The 14239-nt window shown below is 41.6% G+C and overlaps 2 protein-coding genes across 2 annotated transcripts; one reads left to right on the top strand and one right to left on the bottom strand.

Moving 5' to 3' along the window:
• The first annotated feature begins 5529 nt into the window (after positions 1–5529).
• Positions 5530–10216, top strand: LOC147437098 (endo-beta-1,6-galactanase-like). The gene is made up of 6 exons (XM_086486609.1): positions 5530–5948; positions 6485–6561; positions 6650–6969; positions 7124–7341; positions 7655–7849; positions 9390–10216. Exons 1-6 carry the CDS (start codon positions 5637–5639, stop codon positions 9981–9983), a joined length of 1716 nt encoding a protein of 571 aa, XP_086342735.1. The 5' UTR covers positions 5530–5636; the 3' UTR covers positions 9984–10216.
• An 845-nt stretch (positions 10217–11061) lies between these two features.
• On the bottom strand, positions 11062–14032 carry LOC147437097 (purine permease 3-like). Its single transcript, XM_086486610.1, has 2 exons — positions 12937–14032; positions 11062–12689 (listed from the first exon to the last, which is right to left on the bottom strand). The coding sequence occupies exons 1-2, from the start codon at positions 13019–13021 to the stop codon at positions 11590–11592; spliced, it is 1185 nt and encodes a 394-aa protein (XP_086342736.1). The 5' UTR covers positions 13022–14032; the 3' UTR covers positions 11062–11589.
• Between the last annotated feature and the right edge of the window lie 207 nt (positions 14033–14239).

The following is a 14239-nucleotide window of genomic DNA, read 5'->3' as shown; positions in this document are numbered from 1 at the left end:
ATGCTTTTTTGGACTCAGATTGGACTGGTTGTTTTGACACACGAGTGTCCACAAGTGGTTTTTGTTTCATGCTCGACAGTTCATGTATATCATGGTTGAGCAACAAGAAACCTATTGTGGCCACTTTGAGTTGTGAGGCTGAGTACAGGGCAGTCTTCACAGCTACGGTTGAGTGTGTATGGCTCAGACGCTTGATGGTCGATTTGGGTATTGGACAGGTCACTGCCAACACTATCTACACTCCCAGTCAGAGCGCATTCGCAGTTGCGAGGAACCTAGTTTTTCATGCTCACACAAAGCACATTGAGGTGCATTACCACTATGTCAGGGATCAGCTTGGCTTATGTGTCAACACAGGACAACCTTGCAGATATTTTCACAAAGGCATTGTCTCATGAGAAGTTCGAAGCTTTCCGCAAAGCTTTGGGTTTACTCCCCTCTGTGGACTGATCATGTCCTCAGGGCATGGCACTTCCCTTTACTCATGTGTCAGCTCTCGTTCACCGCATCACTCCAAGGGGGATTTGTTACCATCATATACATGTGGTAGTGATGTGTATGAACACACTAGGACCACCGGGACATTTTTTCCCTCTTTAAATGGTTTTTTCCCTCGTGCATTTATATACGCCCATCACTCTAGGGCTATCTATCTTTCCATTGCACAGTAAGTAATACACTCTCTGTTGTGTGCCTTGAGCTTCCTTCATCTTCTCCAATCTGTGTGCGTTTCTCTGCAACCCTAATTCTAACATTAATTTTTTGAGAAGATTGGCTTATACATTGACTTACTTTTGTTGAAGATCCACCGCAATGGAGGGGAAGAGTTCTTGCTATGTTTTTGGTGATCTTATTTAATACAACTCATAAATTATATTGTAAGATTTTTAGTGATCTTATTTGATACAACTCATAAATTATATTATAAGATTTTTATGTGGTAATTTGATAGTTTTAAGGTTTTCTTGCTCTACATAATTCATGGATGCCTTTGCAAAGATCACTACCATCGAGGATTTATCATCGAAGGTGTTTATGAAATGCTATAATTAAATAGAGATATGTCTATGGAAGTTCTTGGATACTACCATGTTGCCTTTTCTTTGGACCACGAGTTATTGTCAAATTCAAGTTAATATTTAGTTTGTGAGTGATGAAAGGCCAGTCAATGCACAATAGGTGGGGGTTGCTGGAGACCGCACTACACCATATCGATTGAGGATATTCACTCAAGTTGAAACACCCCCCCCCTTGTATCTTGCAAAATGTATACAACATAGGTCCTTGGACTTATAGAATCCCTAATGTGGTCTCTTGAAGGCTACGCTTTGAATATCTCTTTTTTTTGTCTCTACTATATTCAAAATATTCAATGCATCTTTGTGAAGTTGTGAAATTTCAAAGTGTTTTGAATTTCTTTTATTCCTCTCTCTCTCTCTCTCTCTCTCTCACACACACACACACACACACACACACACACACACACACACACACACACACAGAGTTTTAAATCCTCCTTTAAAAAAAAGAAAAGAAGGATATGATTCTCTACGGTATGATTGTCAAAGTCTTCTTTATTCTATTTTATCTCTCTTCCTCTTAAACTTTGAAATCTCCATTGTCAGAGAAGATAAATAATGGCACGATACATCATGGTTTCCTACACCCTTAATGATGTACCTCCTTATATTAGAGGTATATCTTTGATACTTACTTTTACCATGAATGAGAAAATTATGGTCTTTATTTGGTGTATTTACACGTGTAAAATTTCTTTCTAGATCCTCCATTCTGGAGGGGTCCCGGACATGCTGAGAATATTGTTTGTATTATCGAGGATTTTGAGATCCTTCGATGCGTATAGCTTGAACTTGAATCCATATGACACTAAATAAGTTGTTACTTTTTATGCCTGAAATGCTGGTTGTTATCTTCATTAGAGGCTTCAATACTATTGCAGACATTCTGTCTTGGCATTATATGAAGCACGATATTTTAGAAGTGTTGTAGGTTATTATCACATAGAGTTTGATATAGATGATATGTGAGTCACCATACGAGAGTTGGATATGCAACGGCCTCTAAATTGTAACTTTTCATACGGTCTTTATGGGGTGAATGAATGGATGTTTAGAATCTATTCCTTGGCTGACTCACCTCGACGCCTCGGTCGTAGTGTTTGACATGTTGGATTTTGGATCTTGAGAGTTCCAAGTAGAGTGTGTTGTAGGCTCAACTTCTCTAGATGATCGAATACTCAGATCTTTTGTCTATGCATTCTAAGAACCATATTTTTTTAGCTTACATTGCAAGTATTTGGTATCCCTATTGGTTTATTGAAGTGGGTTTTTATCTACTACATAGATTAACGAGCGAGAGAGAGAGAGAGAGAGAGAGAGAGAGAACTTTGCTAATTGCTAATGTAGGTTAACATGGGTCATGATGTATTGCCTATACTCCCAATACATATAAAGATGCTAATTTATTTGAAAGTTAAGGATGAGTACATTTGTCAAGGAAATGGTCCATGGTGCTGGTGGCATCATTGGGTGTATTCATATGCATGGGTGGTATGGAAATTGTGGACGCTTAAGCATTTCACTATGCAAAGTGTCATTTTGAGCGAGATAAAATTGATGAGAGTTCTACAAAGAACTACATATGGTTGATATTTATAATGTCAATGTTTGTGGTTGTGATATTCCGTTGCGAAAGATATATCACAATCTTAAATCTTATATTTCGGATGAAGAGTTTGAAGTTTTGAAATTAATTGTGAACTTTATCAATGGGATATATTGGAGTGATCCTCAATCGTCCAACTATAGAGCAGAATATGAGTCGTTGTAAACAAAACATTGAGGTTATTGTAAAGACTTTTTGGCAATGCAGCTTTATTTTGGCATGACTTTGAGTAATTGAAGTGTTCGTATTGCGCATTTAACAAGTGCATGTTTAACAAGTGGCCATGTTGATAATCTCTCTCTCTCTCTCTCTCTCTCTCTCTCTCTCTCTCTCTCCATAATTTGAAGCTTTGAGTACTAATGTTGTCCTCTTTTCTTGCAGCCAAATAAATGGCTCACGAAATTGTGAATATTTTTCCAAGTGTAAAATATCTTATTGTTGATGCCTTTGAAGAAAGTTTGTTACCTGTTGAATGGGGATGGCAATGGGCATGTGAAGAGATCAAGAAAAACTACACTGTATCGGGGTCATATATAGATGAAGAATTGGACACGATTTACATCAGGTTGCTTGATCCCTATTTCTTTCCCAATCTTAGGCTCATGCTCTTAAAGCAATGTTAACCCTCACGCACATTCCTATCACCTACGACGGACATTGTATTATTTATTTGGTAGAGTCAGGTATCGGGCTTGTCGATCCAATAGGAAAAGGGTAAGAGTGATCGCCGATGAGAGGCGCACTCTAACTGGAACATTCAAGGGATTAGTTGGCTAAGCATGGGCGCCCAAGTGTGAATGGGGCGAGCTCATATAAAAGTCAACTAAACCTAAAATTCACTCATTCTCTCATTTGTGCAATTGAAGAGTGCTCTTGCTCCATCTCCATCTTCTTCTTCTTCATCTCCTTGTGTGTGTGTGTGTGTGTATGCGTGAGAGAGAGAGAGAGAGAGAGAGAGAGAGAGAGAGAGAGAGAGAGAGAGAGAGAGAGAGAGAGAGAGTGCGAGAGAGCATTGCGGCGGCACGCAGCGGTGAGGCGGTTGAGCGCGGTGTAGCGGCGTCTCCCTCTTCTTCGCGGCGAGGAATCCTCCACGACAGGAAGCGTAGAGCAGTGAGTGATACACCAACACCATCTTTGAGCTTACTAGTTTAGGATTGTTGTGTGCTTGGAGCCATTTGTGGCTCGCACACAGTGTATCGGCAAGTTCCTTGCATTGACACGTGCGACATACGCGCACAAGCAAGAGCTTGGGTTGACTTGTCATTACAAGATTTACTCGAGCTGGGTTCAAAAGATAGATTTAAGAGAAGTGTGTAGAGCTCCATCCATCTTGATCCAGTGGAAATAGCACGACTAAGAGTGATATGCAGATATATTCCTAAGCCTTTTTGGCAATAATGTAAACAAAAACTTTTTTTGTTTGAAATATGTCTCTTTAGTAATTAGTGATGATGTGCTTTTGTGTAATCTCTCTCTCTCTCTCTCTCTCTCTCTCTCTCTCCGCAAAAGGGGAAGGAGAAGAGAAAGATGCAAAAAGGTTAAATATAGCAGGAGAAGTCTTACAGGGCCAAAGTCAGAGTCAGAAAAAAACTTGCATTTGAACAATGGGTAAATAAGTATCCGTAGGTTATTGGTGATAGTGTCGATCTCGTGTGTGTGTCTCGTGGAGAGATGTATAAAGATACACACACACACACACACACACACACACGCACACGCACACGCACACACACACACACACACACACACACACACACACACACACACACACACACACACACACACACACACACACACACACACACACACATTTAACGGTGGTAAGAGCGAGCGAGACCTGCCGGTAGGTGGGTCGCACGAGCTATAAGAAGATAAGGTGGGAGAGAAGGAAAGCAAAAGCAATGCACTATTACTTCAAATTGAAGGAAAAACTAGGTTACAAGGTATTTATGTGGGTCGTCCCATTCACATATGGGAGTCTGCACTCATTCAATGAGCACTAACTTCTTATCTAAATAAGTCTGTGGTGCACCTCTCATTGACGATCACCCAATACCTGACCATGTACCTATGGGACCGACAATCCTAGCCCCTGACTCAATATAAGATAATAACAAGAATGCCATCTTAAGTTAATATGGAGTAATTTAGAACGTCCATGGGCCACTACTCTAATCAAATTGTTTAAATACTACAAGATCCATATAGAGCGAATGGATCAATTTCTTGCTTCCCAGTTGCAACAATCATAAATTTCGAGGACGGAATTTACATCAGGAAGGGGGCATGTTAACTTAGGATGGCATTCCCTAGTTCTCCCGATCGTAACCTTAGTTCTCAAAAGTTTCTCTCTTACCGTTCCAAAAGGAATATCTAGCATTCAAACCCACACACACTGGTCTTTGTCAACCTGCTTCCATAACCAATCGAGCACCCATATGAAGTTGCTGCTTGAGCCAACTTGTGCAATTAAAATAAATGTTTGTCTGTCTCTACGCCCTCACAATTACCTGCTAGGCTCCCTCCTCGTCCACCCCTCATCTCACCCAAAAGCTGTTCACGCTCTACTTGTTTGCCTGTCACCTCACCTTCTCTTTCTACTCTCCCTTGCGTTGGTATCTCGCTCGATTCCTTCAATTTTTTCGCAAAGTGGTAGCGAGCACTCTTCGAGGTTTAATTGCAATTGCGCCACCTAAGCACGTGAGAGCTCTACTTGTTTGCCTGTCACCTCACCTTCTCTTTCTACTCTCCCCTGCGCTGGTATCTCGCTCGATTCCTTCAATTTTTTCGCAAGTGGTAGCGAGCACTCTTCGAGGTTTAATTGCAATTGCGCCACCTAAGCACGTGAGAGCTCAGAGATCTCCTCTGAAAGAACGACACGTGACCACTATAGGCTACTACTACACAAACTGGTCGTTCGAACTTCGAATTCTTCTGCATCAGAGCAGATTATGGCGCTCACTCCTCCGCTAACCCTAATCCTGCAACCGGGCAATGGCTCCAACGGATTTTGCCTCTTTCGCTTCCATTCTTTCCATCCATATCTTCCCGGTCAAGTGCGCAGGCCTCTCTGCATTTCCTCTCCGGATGAGGACCGCGATGCAGATGAGCAGCAGAGCTTCAGTGCGGAAATAGCAAGGCTGGGGAGCCCAGGTGAATCTCTGTGTACGTTCTCCTCCTCCTCCGAGAGGCTCCATTTCGAGCAGAATGACGTGCAGCAGTGGTTGTTCTGGCTTCCTGGCTTCCCTGGTCTTCCAATCAAGGTTCGGCTTCTCTAACGTTCTGTGATAAGCTTGTATGTGCCAGTTAGAAGTTTGTTTGAATGCATAATCACAGCCAATTGCTTCTGAGGTTTGTGGGACGGAAAGTATTGGTTTTGGCCCCCGGGAGATTCACACACACACACACACACACACACACACACACACACACACACACACACACACACACACACTCACAAACATAGATAGGATTGTACATGGAAATGCTAGTATGGGATTGCATATTCTCAATGGTAAGCTGCAGCAGCTGGAATCTTTTCTAGAAACAGAACTTAGCACATCCAAATGCATTTGATGAACCCACAGTGATGCATGTTTCTAGAACGTTTGTTTTTTTTGGAAACACATATTTATAGTTCTTACACATACATGATGTGTGTGTGTGTGTGTGTGTGTATAGTGCATGTATATCAAAAGTTGCACATTGAGCCTTAGGCATTGTACTCTCAGCAAGGGTGACAAGATAAAATCTATTTAGTTGTGTTGAAGTTTTGTCTCATCTTGTTTAATTCGCTCAGGAAGAATTTATTATTTTGCCTGCGGATGCAGTGAGCAAAAGCTTCACTTGGGAGGGCTGGGGGACTTCGCTTTGTTGGTAAGTGTCCCTGCACTTTGATAAAAACACATTTTTCACACTGCAAATGGCCTAGTTTATGTAGAGAGAAGTTTGATGAATGCCACAGGTGGGCAAATTTTGCAGGGGGTCTCCAATTGGATGATAAAGGTCGGCTTTTGGACCTATTGTTTGATTTAAAGAAAGGATTGGGACTCAATGTTGTCCGCTATAACATTGGAGGAGGCGCTGACCCAGCACTAAATGAATACTTGCGGCCTTTTGGTCATGTGCCTGGACTAAAACCAGGCTCAAATTCCTCTTACAACTGGTACGCAGACTCTAGACAACAAAGCATTCTGTTGGGTGCCCGGGATAGGGGAGCTAATGTATTTGAAGCATTTTCAAACTCTCCACCCCATTGGATGACACTCAGTGGCTCTGTCACAGGTAATTTTATGAGCTTGTAAGCATCAATCCTGTGTTTTTTGGCAATTTCTAGGTAATCAATGCAGTTCTGGCACTCTAGAATTTGATGCGCGGAATGTCGATTTCTGTTTTGCAACATTCCTCCATTATTTACTGTTATAATGATATTGTGTAGGTAATACTCGATGGGGACAGGATAATTTGAATCCTGATTACGATGAAGCCTTTGTAGATTATTTAACAGAGGTTGTCAAATACTATAAAGAGCATCGTGGTTTGCACTTTGACTATCTAGCGCCTTTCAATGAACCTGTGGAAGGGTGGTGGAATATCAATAGGAAAAAGAAAACTGCTCAAGAAGGCTGCAACTTCACTGTTTCTTCTATTAGAAGGGTATCTTTCTATTTGCTGCCCACTGCTTGTGTGTGCATGTGTGAATGCTATTGACAGTGAGTGTATGTGTGTGGGTGCTTGCTGCTCATTGTGTCTGTTTTTACGTTTAGATCTTGGGCTTGTTCATAGCTAACCTGTGCTTTTCAACAAACAAATGTGCAATTGGGTTGAAAATTGCAAGACATTGAGTTTCTGATGAGTTAGGCATGGACGAAGGTAGTCAGATTGATTGTCAATGCTAATCTTTAAGTGTGCACTTGTTTCTTACATTGTGGCTCACTGGGCTGCTGACAAGGAATACTTGCTTTGGCAGTTGATCCCAAAATTGAAGAAGGCTTTGGTTAAGAAGAAGTTGAAGACTAGGTTAAGTGCTTTTGATGCATGGAGCCAAAACACTGTGCGAGTATTGTTAGGCATGGATGAAGATGCCTTGTCAGCGATTGATCAAATCAATGTGCATACTTATGTCTTCATAACATCTCGAGAAGATTATGCAAAGCGAAGACAGGTATGAGCTTGCATTATCCATCTGTATTAACCATAATATGTGCGCCATCAAAAGATATATCTTTGTTGCTCACTCTCTGGATGACTTGTGTAACTGCGGTTAGTAGACTTGTTGAAAGAGTCTTGTTGAAAGAGTCTCTCTACTATTCCATTATGAAAGGAAGGTACATTTGGAATTGTCTTTTTTACAATGAGATGCAGTCAATTAGTATTGGTGGTGGAGCGAATGTCGAATTGTGCAGCGGGAGGAGAGAGGAAAGAGGGGCACCAGAGAGAGAATGGAGTTAAGGCTGGTGAGCCCAATAACTCCAGATGGAAAACTCTGATAATGATACAAGACAAAGGACAGAGAGCCCCGTAGGCCACATGTATAGGGAGCCAGGGCAAGGTCGGGCAAATATCTCTGCTAAATACCACGACCAAAAATAAAACCCTCGTCCTGTAAATAATGAAATTGCCAAACCAGCCCTGGAATGGGCAAAGTGCTGGTTCAAACCCTAAATGTGCCTGAGATTGCTGTCCAGCAGGTGTATGGTTGGCCAACTAACAATGAAGGGCTTGCACGCGTGATGAGAAGCCTGTAAGCAGGAGGAAAAGCATCGGGAAGCATAACTCTTAACAGTGCAGTTGATGGCATTTTCTGTGACCTGTCCATGGTGGTTTGTTGGCATTCTGGAGTATGTGTGAAGGTCCTATCTATTTTAGATTTCTCTCTGACCTCAGGTAGAGGTTTGTGGATGTAGGATCGTTTTAGCTACAGTTAGAGGTCATGTGAGGCTATTTTACATCACTCGCATACAGTCCTTGCAACATAATGGGCCAACATATAAATGCAGAAGGGAGAGGTAGAATTCTAGCACTATAAAATGCTTGTATCTTATGGACTCCAGCAGTTACAGCAATTCTTGATTCAGTTGTGGTCTTTTGATATGAAAGATTGCTGTAGTTGAACGCCAATGTGAGGCTGATTCTTGGTTAGAGACTGCCCTCTTTGCGCTATACAAGGTTCAACATTTTTCCACAAGTGAACCTCTGGGGCTCTGTGGGCAAAGGCTGTGCTTGATAGCTTAGAACATTCGATCTTGATTAGAAGATGAACCTTTTGAAGGCAGGCTTGAAGGCACCTCTCTATCTCTTTTGCATCTGGTTTGAATAATCCTATGTGTGGGTCTCTGATCATAGTGTTTATTTACGTTTTAAAGATTAGGGCTTGAGTCTCTTTTTACTAATGGATCGTAATGGAACAATTAACCAGTAAAATGATCAAGTCAGCATTACATCCCAGTCTCTCTTTTGTGGATATCACCAGACAAGCCCACTTTTTGAGAGAGGGGGAGGTCATGCAGGCATTTGATGGTGAAATACTTTTGGATTGATACTCATTGAAATGCAGTTCTGGAACATTGCTGTTGGAGAGGAGCTACTTAGAACTTGTCGTCGGAGTGTTTCCTTTTTCTTTTTTTCCTGTTTAAATAAAGATCATCAGAGGATTCTTACTTTCTTTTCCAGTCAGGCTGCTGACTTTTGAATGTTCTCTTCAGGTGAGGGAGGCATGCGACAGCATTGGTAAGAAAGTTTGGATGTCAGAATATGGTCCCTTGAATTGGCGTGGCGAGGATATTGATGTCGCTTTAGGATTAGGTAGACATATAGCACTTGACTTGAACGAGCTTCAGGCATCAGCATGGTGTTATTGGCAAGCATTAGAGATGCCTGGGAGCTTATGGGGCCTCCTGCAGACATCCTTCACGTATGATACGCATCCAATAAACCTCACCATATCCAAGCAGTACTACGTTCTAATGCAGTTTTCCAAGTGGATCAGGCCAGGATTTCAAATTTTTCCCGTTGATAAATTTGCCGAGCATCTCGTTATCAGCGCGAGTTTTGCAGCCAAAGTTGTTGTCTTGGTGTTCATAAATGAATCGACAGCCTTAAGGGATTTTAGCTATGATGTGTCAGTCATTGCACCATGGATGAACACACAAGGCAAAATGGAAGCTACTTTGTTTAGGACATCTGTCACAGAGAATCATGAAAGCCTTCCAAGCTTGGTATTTGACTTCCCCTCTGTTATGATCCGTGTAAGCAGCCGGTCGGTAACAACAATGGTGATTTCAGAAGGAGTTTCATAAATCTGAATTTATAAATGTTTTCATTACCAATTTGGCTTAGATCCAGCTCAGGATCTCTCTCTCTCTCTCTCTCTCTCTCTCTCCATAGTATTTTATTGTGACATTTGTCATTTCATTTTTGTCATCTTGTTACTCTGACTCTGACTTTGTATCAGATCCACCACATTGTAACTTTCTGGTCTCATAGGTCACTTTGGCCTTTTGAAGACGTTAATATAACATTTCATTTTTTTTCTCTCTCCAAATTTATTTTCTTTGTACAAAGGAAGTCTTTCACTAAGTAAAATATGATTGTGTGGCAAGAACATCGCCTTTTGTGAAGTGACATTGGATTTATATGTACTAGACCTTGCAGTTTTTGGCAAGGCGACCACTTCAGAGAACATGGTCACTCGACTTTGGCCAAGCTTCCCTCAATAGTATGACTCTTTGCTGGTCCCTTGTTTCCATTGCTCGTACTATCAATTGGGAGAATCTTCTACCTGCTTTGCATAGCAGATTTCTTAGCATATTCATCATTAAGACTCCCTTAACCCTGATCCGTGTGACATCGCTTTAGATGCCAATATTCATGCCCACAAAAACTACAGACCCTCAATGAGGGGTTGGCTTTAAGCAATTGAGAATTGAGTACATGTTTGAGCTGTGAAATGCTGATGAGCATGTGAATTGTATGTCCTATTCCTCTGTGAAGGCAATTATTATGAGCTTGGTGTGAAACACAGTTTTTGGACAATATCCACTTAGCTAGCCTCCATGTGTTGAGCTCACCATAAATTTGGTTACTATGTGCAAACAAAAATGAAAGCAAAAGCCTTTTTCTAATCAGCTCTCGTGAGCTGTAGTCCTTGCAATATATGCAGAGCTGGTCATCTCATTTCCAGAGTGACTTCAAGGCACGTTGTGGGCTAGTTTGATCAAAGCTACTAATGTCGGTCCAAAATACATGCTGAGGCTGCCTTAAATGAAATTTGTGGGGCAAACTACATTCACTGACACTTAATGGGTCTTATTTAGTCGTAGCTAAATGCGGTTTAGACAAAACAATGTGACATCTTCCGCATTTGTAGTCCTCATGTAACGTTTATCAAACTGAAATGACTCTTTTCCTTGAAATGTACATTCAGATCTGTCGGTAACTAGCACCTTTTGTTCTTTCCCAAATGTTTATACATTAAGAGAGCTATAAAAGATTAGATAACACGAATCATCAGCTGACTAAGTAGTGGTCACCAAAATCTTCTTGCAGGTGCCACAACATGAGGGAACTTCTTTACACATGACAAATTGGATAGTCATGTGATTTCTGTGGTTTTGTGACTCACAAGTACAAATGTGATCTCTCACAAATTTAGTCCTTGAATCGGAAACACATTCACCTCTTCATGGGGAGCCGTAATGAGAATGTCGAAGCAGAACTTACCTGCTATGCACACCTAATTCGGCTTGAATTCAGCATTTGTCACCATGTGCAGACGAAGTGGCATGCACGTAGACCATTCACAAGCCATTGACTAATCAATCACATGTATGCGAATTTTGTACTGATGTAGATTGGATTTTACTGTCGCATAACGTCACAGAACCAGAGATGACGCATTCGCAATCACGACCCTTCGCACTCGGATGTCTTTTGTTGAGACTTGTACACCATGTAGCCATCATAAATGTACGACACAAAGCCCCATGTCGAGAGAAGCATAGCGATACCTTTGAGAGCAGAGAAATTGTCATGGAAGAAAATGACTGCAAGTATGGGAAGGATAGGGATCATGGCTGTCATGAACACACACGACATGAGAGAGGACGATAAGAAAATGATGCCGGCGCTGCCAAGGAAATAGAGTTGCCATCCAATGGCAGAGAATAGAAGAGTGAGGATGTACGATGCCAACCCTGAGTGAAATAGGAGGGCTTCTTCACGAATGGCATGTAAGTCTCCATGTACAAACATACCTAACAGAGAGAATATTGATGCTACTGAAGATATGGCGATTTGAACTTCAAGGACGATGACGAAGGAAGACTTCTCCTTGGAGAAACCTTTAGTGTAGATTAGTTGAAGCAGGGGAAGCATGAGAGCATAAATAGCAGAGGCAACAATGGTTACCAATACACCTATTATATACTCTCTTTGTGTCGTTCCTGAGGGCCTGTCGTTCTCTGCGCTCACACCGAGTAAGACTGTCCCGGTGCTTATCACTACAACGGAGTTGATTGCAAATGGAGATAGCTTTTGCCCAACTAGAACATAAGCAAAAACAGCATTGAAAGCAAGCTGGCTTGAGCAAACCAAAGAGTTTGTTGATACTGGCAAATACGAGAGCCCCATGGAGTAGAGCAGGTTGTCGAAGGCAGTCAAAAATCCCATTGCAACATAGATCAAGCAAAGTCTGGGTGTGAATGCCTGCTTGAGTGCGGTGCGTACACAGCAATTTTTCTTGGAATAGCATACGAAGAGGGGAAGCAGGAGGACTGGCCATCCAGTGCTCTCTATCCATGTGTATACCCATCTTCTGGAGCCCCCATTCACAAAGTAAAACCTGCCGAGCAGAGAGGCGGACGACAGCCCAACCACCAATGCAATGCTGCTTGCAATCATGAGCACCCAGTAAGAGCGCGGCTTTCCGAAGAAATTCACCGTCGGGCTTGATAATTCTTTAGCGCAGCTTCTTTGTTCCTCTGATGGCTTGAAGCATCCATTTCCTGCAGTTGAACAATTGAAGTCAAAACAAGGGTCTTATAAAACTTGATGGTATTCATCGGAGAGGCAAGCGTCCTCCACCATGTGTCACCACCATGGCAGTGGATATGACAAGAGACGAGAGTGTGCATCGATTTTGCCTCTCTATCTGTGTGTGTGTGTGTGTGCGCGGGGTAGTTGTGAATAGTATCAGAGGACAAGCTATGGTGAATGGAATGGTTTGACTACACCTGAAGAAGGTGACCTTACCTTGGGCATCATCAACAAGTACTGCTACTTGGCTGTTGATTTGCATTTGTTTGTCAATTGAGATTTGCTCCAAAGCAGCGTCCATTAGCTTGTGTTAGATTGAGCCTTGTTACACACAGCAGGAGTACCAACAGTACATTCTTTTGCCTTTTTTTAAAGATGATAAAGGTACTGTGAGGAACATCACTAGAATGCAAGGCTCAGTTTGATTAAGCTTGTGCTTGCCCTCCTTAAGGAAATCTAGTTAAATATAAGGTGGACAGAACCCTTAGAGAAGCTCAATAGCTTGGAGAGAGAGAGAGAGAGAGAGAGAGAGAGAGTATCAATGTGTGCACAAATTTGGAAGCTCTCTTTCAAATAGAGTAGATATGAATAGCTTAATATTTATATATATATATATATATATATATATATATATGGTGTACTGTGTAGTGAGCTCTCATGACAAGGCTTGTGCAAATGAGAAAAAGTGAGGTGGGTGCATGTGTTTTCAACCAAAGCATTCACTCACTCTAAGGTTCATGTGTCTCTTCACTCTTCAAAGTAAGCGCTTTTGCCTCTGTGAGTGCATGTGTGTGTGCGTATGGGTAATTGAAGTTGGAAGTCACAAGCAAAGATAGGGTTGCATTGATGTGGGTGAATGCTCTTCTTCAAGTGAAATTTGGTGCTCATTATTTATAGATAGCAAAGGGCTAACCTTAATTATGCACATTATTTGTAGATATCGAAGGGCTACCCTTAATCTTGTGGACACTAATCTCATATGTTTTGCAGCGTGACAGTGAACAGCTAGCAGGGTGTCGAGAGGAGAGAGAGAGAGAGAGAGGCGGTCGAAGGTCGCCGGCCACACTAGTAGATATTAAAGGGCTAATCTTAATCATATGGACACTAATCTCATATGTTTTGCATGGCCAACACAAATCCTTCTAAGCAACAAACCCTAGGTGGATTAGATTAGCTCACACTACCAAAAATATAGTAATTATTTTTGGGCTGAATTTCAAGGTTTTGAATGTCGAGCAAATTGGAAGCAAAGATTGTACAAAACCAAGGATGAGAAGTACCATTCCCAAACTCCTCTGCAATCCCTTGAGGAATGAAGGAGAAAATGGACCTTTAAGGTTTACCACCAATAATTACCAAAGTCTTGATCGCATCAAAATAATGTAAGATTTTATAGTGACTAAGGCTTGGTAATAAGTATGTAGTAGACCATGAGGAATAAAGGGCAAATGAGTCATTTTAAGCAAGAAAGAATATTGAAGTCTTTAGACTAGGGGGAATCATGGAAACCTTGAACCAT

Source organism: Adiantum capillus-veneris, chromosome 17 (assembly GCF_014529385.1).
Source record: "Adiantum capillus-veneris isolate H3 chromosome 17, ASM1452938v2, whole genome shotgun sequence".
Classification (NCBI taxonomy): domain Eukaryota; kingdom Viridiplantae; phylum Streptophyta; class Polypodiopsida; order Polypodiales; family Pteridaceae; genus Adiantum; species Adiantum capillus-veneris.
Note: the sequence above shows the minus strand (reverse complement) of the source record. Positions and strands in the feature narration are given on the sequence as shown.

Excerpts from the sequence above, each read along its gene's own strand:
- LOC147437098 (XM_086486609.1), top strand. The coding sequence starts at position 5,637 with ATGGCGCTCACTCCTCCGCTAACCCTAATCCTGCAACCGGGCAATGGC. Across the intron at positions 5,949-6,484 it reads TCCCTGGTCTTCCAATCAAG|GAAGAATTTATTATTTTGCC; the intron begins GTTCGGCTTCTC and ends TAATTCGCTCAG. Across the intron at positions 7,850-9,389 it reads ATTATGCAAAGCGAAGACAG|GTGAGGGAGGCATGCGACAG; the intron begins GTATGAGCTTGC and ends TGTTCTCTTCAG.
- LOC147437097 (XM_086486610.1), bottom strand. The coding sequence starts at position 13,021 with ATGGACGCTGCTTTGGAGCAAATCTCAATTGACAAACAAATGCAAATC. Across the intron at positions 12,690-12,936 it reads ACTTGTTGATGATGCCCAAG|GAAATGGATGCTTCAAGCCA; the intron begins GTAAGGTCACCT and ends GTTCAACTGCAG.